The 11,996-nt window shown below is 33.9% G+C and overlaps 1 protein-coding gene across 1 annotated transcript; it reads left to right on the forward strand.

The window, feature by feature from the left end:
• On the forward strand, positions 6,261–7,861 carry LOC18594320 (zingipain-1). Its single transcript, XM_007021834.2, has 2 exons — positions 6,261–6,707; positions 7,077–7,861. The coding sequence occupies exons 1-2, from the start codon at positions 6,299–6,301 to the stop codon at positions 7,667–7,669; spliced, it is 1,002 nt and encodes a 333-aa protein (XP_007021896.2). The 5' UTR covers positions 6,261–6,298; the 3' UTR covers positions 7,670–7,861.

Below are 11,996 nucleotides of genomic sequence, written 5' to 3' on the forward strand. Positions count from 1 at the left end.
GTGAATCTTGGATTTTAAAGGGATATGAATTATTGTATAAGATTATATAAGAGGCTTGCTTGGGCTTAGTGGGCTGAGCCCATTGGGCCTTTGCTCTGGACATGGCCCGAAAATTGGGTTATGACAAAAACAATACCTCCACAAATTATAAAAATCCAACATGCAATAAAAGTATAAATCTTTTCTATTTGAGTTCCAACTAGCATTTGTAAACCCTTCTAAAACTAAGAAAAATCAGAATACCAAATGCCATAGTTTATTGTACTCATTAAGTACTTTAGAACTTTATTAATTGCATACCAACGAACTTTACTTGGATTATTTGTAAACTAACTTAACATCCCAACCGCAAAAGCGATGTCTAACCTTGTACATACCAAACATTCATTAGACATTGTATTACCCTTGCATATTCTAGTTTCGCTAATAGCTTGTCTTTGTTTGGTACTAGCCTTAAATTAAAACTATAAGGTATAAATACAAGTGTACAATCTAACTTACCAAACTTTTTTACTATCTTTTGATTGAAATGAGATTGAGATAATATTATGCCATCATTATCTCTTATTATTCTTATACCAAAAATAACATTTGTCACACCTATATCTTTCATGTTAAAATTTTTTGACAAGAACCTTTTTGTATCCCCAACTTATTCCAAGTCGGTACCAAATATTAACATGTCATCCACATATAGACAAATAATAAACCTTTGCCATTACTGAATTTACTATAGACACATTTGTTAGATTGATTAACCTTGTAGCCATAAGTTAGAACAACCTCATCAAACTTATGAGACCACTATTTTGGTGCTTGCTTTAATCCATACAAAGACTTAACAAGCTTACACATTTTCTTTCATGATTAGGAATCACATACCCTTCACGTTGCTTCATATATACATCTTTATCTAATTCACTATTTAAAAATGCCGTTTAAACATCCATTTCATGAATTACCAATTTATGAATTGATGCAAGTGTTTTCATCACTCTAATTGTAGCTATTCTTGCTTTTGGTGCATATTTGTCTAAGTAGTCAATTCTTTCCTTTTGTGTAAAGCCCTTAGTCACTATCCTAGCTTTAAACTTATCAATGGTTGGACCAACTTTTAATTTTTTCTTGAAAATCCACTTACAACCTATAGACTTGAAACTAATCAAATTCCAAGTTTTATTACCCATTATCGAGTCCATTATATTTCTTAAAGCTATTAAGAATGCGTTCAATCTCATGAAATTGATCCATAACAGAGCAATCATCTACCATTTTATAATTATTGAAACAACTAACTAGAAATTTCTTACTGCTTTTGTCTTTAGCCATGCCTATTGCCTCTAACTTGTCCTGAAGTTGTTTTGCATTAACTTCATTTTGGTACACATCAAATAATGCATTTGACATTCCATTAAGAATGTCACCCATGCAAATGTAATTGTCATCATCCCATTTTTTCTTCACACAAATTTGATCCATAGATTCTTTTTCATTTTTGTGTGGGCTTTGTGTAGTTAGAACATAGGCAACTTTGAGAGTTATAAGAAGGAAGTCCATCTTTTTTTGCCAATGGATAAAATTCATTCCACAAAACAATATAATTTTTTTTTTGAAAAGCATGAATTTCATTAGTATAAAAAGTGATCTAATTTGACAATGTTGATAACCATCTCTTTTAAGGAACTCTTTTAAGGAAGCCATTTGTGTCAAATTCCAAACACATGAAAATAAATCTTAAAATTGTTAGAACAATGTGGTGTTGGAATTGAAAGAGAATCGGCTAAATCGACTTCAAGGTGTGCTATAATAGTCACTATCTTGAAGGCTTGTTTCATCCTCACCACTTGGTATGTAAAAAAATATGTGTGAATAGTCTAGAGGGTACAATGAAGCTGACGCCTAACTTCATTTTGCACTTATGAGATTAGATTGCTAGACATGACTAGAAGGTTACAGAGTTATCACAGCTTTACAGCCTACCTTCTGCATCGAGTAGAATATAAAGAATTTGGATATTTTAGTAAACAGTAGGAACTTGAAGTACTTATATGCCTTCATCTAAATGTTTTTATTCACTTCATGTCTCAAACTGGTTGCTAACAAATCTTTATATAGACTTGCAATTATCTCTTTATTAAGGATATAACCTTTCATTGAAGTGCCTCTCTGTATTTGGACACAACCTTTAATTTTATAAACATTACCTTTTGATTAGTGGTGTTTCTTCAATAGTCATATTAATAAGTGATTATGGACACAACATTTCATTTTAGAAATACACCAACATGACTAACATGTATACATGCACGTATTTGGTTAGTTTAAGGATTGTGAATCATAAATGATGTGAAATAGTGTAAATTAATTCCTACTTATTAAAAATAACTTAATGTCACAACACGTAGGTCTGAAAACTCAATCGCCTGATGCATAAAGGGGAGTCACCACCAATTTTATCATAATTTTAAAAATTTTCCTCAATCGAGAATTTTAAGAAAATTGTAGCTCACAACTTTCTTAAAATTTCATTATTGGTTAGATTTTCAATTACTTGCATAGTTGAAATAAAATACATATGATGCAAGTAAATATATACCATAATGCAATTTGAGACCTCCAAAATGAAAACTTCAGCTCTAATGGCTGGGATTTCTCTTGACCCTAGGGGACAATTCTTTTTAGTTATCTGTTATATATAGTAGTTAGATAGCTTATTATTTTGTATAAGAACCCTTGCATTTATACTTCTTAGTATCGCTTACTATCTTTTTTTCCATTTAAAAAACCTTTAATACTATGTCAAGTCTTAACTAACTTTGTCACGTGCCGAGACGTTTATCTAACTGTATGCAACCTTAAACTCTGAAAATTGAGTTTAAGATAATCTCGAAACCCGCAAAGCAACAAAAGCAAAAAAGAGAAAGGAAGAGGAGATAGGTTTAGAGAAATGGAAGTGTTATCTCTCAACTTGTGTGTTACAAATGAAGTGAGGGTATTTATATATAGGCTGATAGCCTTGTTTATAAGATTTGAATATAAGATAAAGATAATACTAAGTGATTTAATTTAAATGGATAATATTCAAATTAAATCTTAATTTAATTTAATCAAATTTGCATATATATATATATATATTTATATAAACAAATTCAAAAGTTCAAATTAGATTGAACATTGGTAAGAGTGTGTGGACATTTCTACCAATGGGACATGAGCTAAGCCTTTTGTTTGACCTAGTGGGTTGCTTGGCCTGTTGGTCTGTTTGAGTTGCGTGACCTACTTAGGCTGCTAGCTTGTCTGATGGACTTGTGCTGATCTTAACTCTTGAGCCGTGACAACTATGACCGAGTTGCCAATTTTTTGTTGTACATATACTAAAAATAGGAGTAGAAATATTCTACTGTAAATCCTGCCAGCTGATCGATATTTCTCATTCATTGCCCCAATACTTATACAAGCGCCGTGCTGGAAACTAATTTGATCTTTGCTTCCATGGTCCTACTCCGAAGACAGCTATGCAATCTTAAAAAATTTAATTTGTCTTGTGAAAGCTCTGCATTGCCTAAATCCAACAAAGTCGTCTCCCTAACTTGTTAGACATGGCATAATAAATTATTCTTTGAATTCATCGTGCCAGTGTTGCGCAAATTGGGCTGAATTACGACTGGAAAAAGGAAGTCAGTCTCATAGAACAGGGCCACAAGGGTCAACACATGATACTCTAAGTCTATCATGTCAACACAGGCGCTTAGTCTCTGCCACTAATTAAGCACTAGTGTCACTTTCATAAATTATTGATTTTAATTGGCATACCGAGTGTCTGGAGCTTCGTCTTTTTCATTTTTCATTTTCCATTTTTTCTCCTCTTAATTATGGTTTTGTTTACTTGTAGCTTTTTGCTATTTATTTTTTATATTTAAAATTAGAAAAAAAAAAGTAATTTTAAGTGGGTTTAGATATAGAAACAAAATAATATTTTCAAAAATTTTAAATAAACTATATAATGATATAAATAAAAAATGGTGGTTTTATTTTTATACAAACTAATTACATTATAATTGGTGTTATATTGAAATTATTAGGCTATCAATAATGAAATATGAATTTCATTTTCTCTATATAGGAAATTTATTAAAATAATATATTCCTTAAAGCATAGACCTAAGACTTTTATATTCGAGCTCTTTCAATGACGAGCGACCATCAACATTGCCGTTAGCATAGCCGATGGGGCGGAAAGGTAAAGGTTGACGTTGGACTCTAGGTCAAGGTCTTAGCAATTTGCACGCATTGGCGAATCACTAGCAAGGAGTCAAAGCTCTCTCTATCTATCTTTGTCTTTCTCTCTCATTCCCTTGATCAAATTTTATAGAATAGCTAAATACCATTTATTAATTATATATATATCGAAAAAAATGTAGTATAATTTGTTTAAATATTTAATTTATCATATACATATATATGATATCAAGGATTAAAACTACTTTCTAATAACAAAACATTAATAGTTTAATTTTCACTTAAAAAATTAAAAAAAATTCAGTAGCAATAGAAACCGTTTAATGTAATACTAATAAAATTCTCAAGCTTTCAAACTAAAAATATGATGCCTCAAAACTACATATTTACAAAAATTGAACTGGATTAAATATTTATGGTTGTATGAGTACAATATTACGTAACAAAACGAAATATACTTTGGTTTAAAATTAATTTTTTAAAAACCTCAAATATGAACATGTCATTGAACACTAAACATATATTGATTGGAACGGGTTTCATATATAGTCCTGCTCGTTGGTTTTTTATTGACTGCCTGATCTTTTTGTCTTTCTGTGGTAGCATCCTTCTGGACTGGATTCCCCTCTCTTCTTTGTGGTTCTTTGATTGAAAAAGGGGCTGTTCTGTGACTTTAGACAGCCATTTTGATTTTGGAATTTTGGGAAGAAAAGACGTGCTTGAAGATATTTTGAGTTTTTGCTTTTTTCTGGGTAGAGAGCTTTCTTTTGTTTCTTTAGCTCAGGAGAGGAACAGAAATTGCAATTAATTTTTGTCAAGCAGTTTCCCTGTGTTTTTTATATATGTATTTATCTTTATGCACAAGCTTGATATTTGTTTTTGAAATGCACAAACTTGATGTTTTATGCCAATAAACGTCTTTTAACAAACTGTTAAAGACTTTGGATGATATGACGGCTTAATGCTAATAAAATCATCTTTCAAAAAAAAAACAAAAAAGATATATAACGAGAAATAACTTTTTCTCATCTCATAAATTTTACCGAACCTCACCTCGGGATTCAAACTCGATACCTCCAAAATAGTCTTTTAACTTTAATACTGGGATATCCTCTTTGAGATAATTCTTGCTAGTTATCTTCTAAATATAGGAATTAGATAGCTTAACATTTTCTATAAGAACCCTTGCAATTAAACTTTTTCCATCGCTTACGATCATTTGTCCATTTTAAAACCTTCACTATCATTCCGCGTCCCTTGCAATCAAATGTGGGAGCTGGTTGTGACCGAGCTGTCTATTTTCTTGTGTATAAGCCAAAAATGGGAGAATCCTGCCAGCCCATCGACACTGCTCATTGGTCGCCCCAATTATATAGGAACCGTGCAGGAAACTAATTTGATCTTTCCCTTATTAAATTTAATTTGTCTTGTGGAAAACTTTGGTATGTCTAAATACAACAAAGTCTCTCTTAACTTGTTAAAATGGCATAATTTATTCTTTGAATTCATCTTACCAGTGTTGGGAAATTTCGGCTCAAGGACAACAAAGAAGCGGTTAGTCTCATAAAACAGGACCATGAGGGCCATAACATTTAAGTCGGTATTGTCAAGACAGGAGATTAGTCTCTGCCACTGAGTAAATTCAATCACCATCCTAATTAAATATATGAATAAGTAGGTTTACAAAGCTTGGAGAAGTAAATTCAACACCACCTTTCTGAGTTTGCAAAAGCAGCAGAGGGGTAGAATTTTCTCTTTTCAGTGGCATCAATCATTTTCACACATGAAATTCATTATTCTTTAAACAATTTAATTTCTAAAACAAGCCGTAGCACACATCTGTTGTATTTACAAGTAGAATTTTCTTTTTCCTTTACTTTTTAATTTAAAACGAAATAAAAAGAAACGTATAGAATAAGCAATGATTACTTAGTTTGATACGATATTTTAATTTGATAAGAGCATCTTGTGTAGTATAAATATCTGACTCTGGGTGCTACGTCTTCACAGCTTAGCAATTGGCAAAATCTCATCTACAGCTATCTCTTCATTGTAAATAATGACTTTAAACTTCGTCTTGTTTTTCGTTTTTGGGATTTTGGCATCTCAAGCCATGTCCCGCACAATGAATGAAGCTGCCATTGCTGAACACGAGCTATGGATGGCTAAATATGGTCGAACTTATCAGACCAAAACTGAGAAAGACAGACGTTTCAAGATATTCAAGGAGAACTTGGAATACATTCAGAACTTCAACAATGCTGGAAATAGGAGTTATAAGTTAGGCATTAATGAGTTTGCAGATATGAGCCATGATGAATTCGTTGCGGCTCGTACTGGATACAAGAATCCAGGTAACCTAGCAACATCATCACCATTTAGCTATGCAGAGTTTACAGATGTTCCAACAAGCTTGGATTGGAGGGAAAACGGCGCTGTCACCGCTGTTAAGGACCAGGGAGATTGTGGTAAGACTTGACTAACGTCTTTCAACTTATGTTTTAAGAAAAGTTTGACCAAATTGTACAAATTATTATTTATTTTCTTAAGTGATTTTATTGGTTAAGTTTAAGTCTCGCGTTTCCTTTACTCTAATAAGCAAGTCAACCTCTCCTCTTTTTACTAATTGATTTTACGTTAGATGCTTAACATGTTTTCCGAGCCATATTTATTACGTTCTTCTTGCTTGTTGCCCCTTATGAGTGAATACTTGTATCTCATATAGTCTTGGATTTTTCGTGTTTTATATTCAAGTTGGACGTCTGCCTTTTCATCTATTGTTAATTGGTTTTAGGTTAGCTGCTTTATATATTTAACATGGGTTATTTTGTTCCTAGGATGTTGTTGGGCATTTGCCGCTGTTGCAGCCGTGGAAGGCATTAACCAAATTAAAACTGGAAAGCTGATCTCATTGTCCGAGCAACAAGTATTAGACTGCAGCACAAATGGCAACAACCATGGTTGTGGGGGTGGTTCCAAGACAGATGCCTTCCAATACATTATGCAAAACGGTGGATTAACCACAGAGGACAATTATCCATATCAAGCAACGCAAGGAGCTTGTGACAAAGAGAAGGAGACATCGCACGTTGCTGATATCAGTGATTATGCGAGGGTACCCGCCAACAGCGAGGAGGAATTACTTAAAGCTGTATCAAACCAACCTGTCACAATTAGCATTGAGGCTAGTGGAATGGACTTTAAATTTTACGAAAGTGGAATCTTCAGTGGAGATTGCGGAACTAATCTAAACCATGCTGTCACTGTTGTTGGATTTGGGACCAGCGTAGACGGAATAGATTACTGGTTGGTCAAGAATTCATGGAACCAAAGTTGGGGTGAGAATGGCTACATAAAGATGCAGAGGAATGTGGATGCCTCGGAAGGCCTCTGTGGCCTTGCCATAAGACCAGCCTATCCAATTGCATAAGCATTCACATATGATGGGGCATTCCTTTTGTTTGAGATGTCTTCTTATATATGTATTAAATAAAAAGAAAGGGAAGGGTTATTTCCTTTAGTTTAGGATATGTTTTGGTTTTATTTTTCTACGTATCGTTTGCTCTTAAAAGCAAAATGCAAATGGCATAATGTAGGGAAAGTTTTAAAAACAATTATCATATAGAAGCATGATTATGATTATGATTTTACTTTTACATATATTGCAATTTAATATTTACTAAGTAAAAAATGCTAGTACTGTTTTTGTTTCCTTTAATGTAGGATTTGTTTCGGATTTATGTTCCTTTATAACTTTTGCTTCCCAATGCAAGATGCAAATGGCATTCATCAAATCTTTAACAACGAAAGTCATATATATATATATATATATATATATATATATATATATATATATACATATATATAAAAGCATAATGATTTACAATTTGACCTTTTATTTATAGAAGTATTATATTTAGACTACAAAGAGTAAATAATAACAATAACAACATATATGTACATATAAATATATATACTTAAAAACTTTTACAAAATACATGCTAGATCACTTCTTATGGGTGCAAGGGATATACTTTTAAAAAAATCAAATTGATTTAAAACATTTAACATATGAGCATTAAAAATTAATGTTCAAATCAACTTGGAATTTAATATATATGACTAAGATGTGTATATGGTCATTTTAATGTTACATGACCAATATGTGTATAGGCGAGCTCTCTATGTGTGTAGGAGGAAGCCTTATCTCCTGAGCTAAAGGCTTAATTGAAGGGGGTGGTGCTCCTATAAAGTAGGAGAGATAGATTGGTGTGGCTACATGATTTTTTTTTTTTAAATTATAAGATCATTTCCATGATTAGAACAGGGTAAACCCTTTACAAAAAAAACAAAGTAATGTCACTATATCAATCTGGGTATTTTGTAATCAAATTGACTTACAAAAATATGGCCAATAGCAAAAACTAAAAACTATACACATTTACAACTCAATCTTACACATTCACAGCTATACATCCAAATCTCTCAAACGATTCCAAACAGAACAAGCATAAAAAAGAAACAGTACCATTTGCATGTTTCCTTTTCCTCCAAATCCTTGCATTCAAGATCCTCAACTCCATTAACACTACACTACCCGCAGTATTGGGCTTGTTAACCATGGTGTTGCAGGCCCCTCAACACAACCAACCACTGATTAGGAAGAAAATTGGAGCAGGTCATCCATTCTATCAACACCCAATTTAGCAAGGTTATCCGCTTACTCATTAGCTACCCTTGGAATAAGTTAGCTCTGCTAGTTACCCACTTTGGTTTTAAGGGATAAGATGTCACAACCTCCATGGAGCAGCCTCTGGTTTGGTTATTCAAGTAACTGCATTCCTAGAGTCAGTTTCAAAAATAATACCAGCAAGGTTAGCCCAAGAGGAAGTTGCAAAGATGATCATAGCCTTTCCTATCGCCATAACTTCAGCAATCACTCCAACCTGCCTTTTTAAAGAAAATAAGCTTCACCTCTCCCAAATCATTCCATCGCATATCTCTAATCCCTAGTTGACCCCGGCAGCCTCGTGCAGCCCCATCCATGTTGAATTTGAGCCATCCTTTAGGCGGATTCTCCCACAAAACAACACTCTTGATTGGCTTATTTATGGCTGTTGCACAAGCCACTTGTGGAGTATTGGCAATGTCTGAAATAGATCCATTTTCAATTGGCCACTTGGATTTGACCCACCAAGCTAATCTCATTTTAATAATGTCAAAAATCTTGGTAGCATCCTAAATTTTCCCATCGAAGACCACTTCATTTTTTAAAAGCCAAATAGACCAAGGTATCATGAAGAAAGATATTTTCCACACTTTTCTTTTAGTTATTTCCACACTAAATGAGTTCCATGCAACAAAAATAGACTTCGCATCCCCAAGGATACGGCCTATAATTCCCCATTCTCCACACCACTTACTCCACACCTTACATGACTCCACACAAGCAACGAAAAAGTGGTTAATTGACTCCATTTCTTTGTTGCATAAAACACATATGGTCACTTCCTTGCATATAAGATTCCATTTAAATAGTTCTTTTGTGACTGCTACTCAACCATTGATGATTTACCACACGAGGACCTTAACCTTTGAAGGGGCTAACCCTACCCAAACATTCTCCTAAAGGGCACCATTCGCCTTATTGTTGTTTAGCACCACTTTATAGAAGGAGCTTAGGGTGTATTGCCCACTTGGAGTATGTTTCCATATTATAGATAGTCAATTTTGGTTAATACCTATTTTTTAAAGAATTACTTTATGGCATAATATTATACAAAGAATAGTGAGAATAACCATTATAAGTGAAGCACTATTTCACGCAGAACAACACAGGGAACAACTAGAATAAGTAGAGCACTACCCAATGTGGAACAACTAATACAAATAGAACAGCTACTTCATATAGAATAACCACTTCACTTGGATGGTCATGAAAGCAACTCAGAATAAGTGACGAGATTCATGGGTTACTTTCATTTTGGGATGTTCCGAAGAGTTTGGCTTGGTAGCTCAGATATGGAGGTAGTTAAAAGGTCTTCCTCTTAACCTTTTCCTGAAGTGCAAGTGTTTCACTCTTTTACCTTATTCTCGTATACTAGTTCTCATACACCTTCTTCTCTTGTACCTATTCATGTATATCTTCTTCTCTTTTATTTGTTCTTATACAGCTTCTTCTCTTGTACTTGTTCACGTACAGTTTTTTCTTTTGTACGTTTTCACGTGTACTTCTTTTCTATTACATTTTGCTTGAGAACAAGTCTTAATACACCCAATTACAGTAATGGTTACTCACATTAATATTCTTTACAATAATGTCATTCATCAGGCCCATTAAAGTCTATTCTTGAGTAATTACCACTTTTAGCACTATATATAGAGCCTCACAATTCATTTACAACAGCTCTTCTCTCCTTCTCGGGAGCTAACACATTATCCTCTAGAAAGCTTTTCTCTCTAAATTCTCTCTCCAATTCTCTTCTTATTATCTTCCACCTGCTACGACACTCAGTACTTTAGGAACTGCTCCAATCTTCCTTTTTGTCACCTCTGGTGCATCCTTGACTTGTTTGCAACGCTTTCTTTCCCTATGACAAGAACCCTATTTACATATATAAACTCGTCATCAATGTTATGAGCAAGAGAAAAATCTTTCAAACAACCATTAAACTGTTCCCACACCATAGTTTTCCAATTAAAGACTCTTCCCCTAAGCTTCACACTCTATTGCCATTCATTATTTACCTAGGATCCAAACTCACTAAATTTACTGGTTTTATTTACGGCTAAAACGAAGATGCGGGAGAAGGCAGTTTTAAGGATGATGCCTTTTATCCATTCATCCTTCCAAAACTGTACATTGGCCTTGTTCCCAACTAAGTAGCCAATATCTGTAGACACAAAAGAAGAAAGACTCCCCGAAGGGGTTAGTGAACAAAATGGCTACATGATCCTAAAGGTGTTATATTTCTTAGGTTGTGGGGGTTATAATGGGTATGCCCAAATTCCATTGAAACATTAATGAGATTTCGGGATGAGTGTTATTGGTGGGGTACCTTTAGAAGGAGATGAAGTATTGTTTGTAGTGCCATGTATTGGTCTATTTGGTTGGTCTAGAATGACAATTTTTAATTGTAAAACATGAGACGGAGGAGAGATCTTATTTTTGATAAAATTGAGGTCTATATTTAGGTGACAACTCGTGAGGGAAATGAAATGGTGGATGACATTGGATGGTGGGTGGAACCTTAGAAGTTTGGTAGTAGGAGAATGACCATTGATTCTTGATGTGGAATTGAGTGGACAAATCCCAATCCCAATGAACTCAAATTAAATGTGGATAGATCCGTTATAGGTATATTGGAATTGACGGGGTGTAGTGGGGTGGTGCTTCGTGATGTAGAAGGCTCGGTTGTTGAATTGTTTTTTGATCCACTTGACATTCAAGAATCAAACTTTGTGTAATTAATAGCCCTTAAACATACTTTAAAAATGGTTATAGCTTCCCCTTATGTGGAACGGAAAAGATTGGTTATCGAATCCGAGTACTTGAGAGTGACCCTATCTTTGGTTTGGGAGTCACTCGAGAGGCCATGAATCTATTGGAAGATCTTTAATGACATTGATGCTTATCTACACTCGATTGGAAACTATGAGTTTACACACACTATGAGAAGCTAACTCCTTTGTGGATGCTCTAGAGAAATTCGGAGTGAAAGGGAAGAAATGCTCTTTGTACGGTGGTAATGCGAACT

This window comes from Theobroma cacao, chromosome 7, assembly GCF_000208745.1.
Source record: "Theobroma cacao cultivar B97-61/B2 chromosome 7, Criollo_cocoa_genome_V2, whole genome shotgun sequence".
Classification (NCBI taxonomy): domain Eukaryota; kingdom Viridiplantae; phylum Streptophyta; class Magnoliopsida; order Malvales; family Malvaceae; genus Theobroma; species Theobroma cacao.

Bases quoted from the DNA above. Each gene is read 5' to 3' on its own strand.
- LOC18594320 (XM_007021834.2), top strand. From the start codon at position 6,299: ATGACTTTAAACTTCGTCTTGTTTTTCGTTTTTGGGATTTTGGCATCT. The intron at 6,708-7,076 runs GTAAGACTTGAC...TTTTGTTCCTAG, and splicing joins TAAGGACCAGGGAGATTGTG to GATGTTGTTGGGCATTTGCC.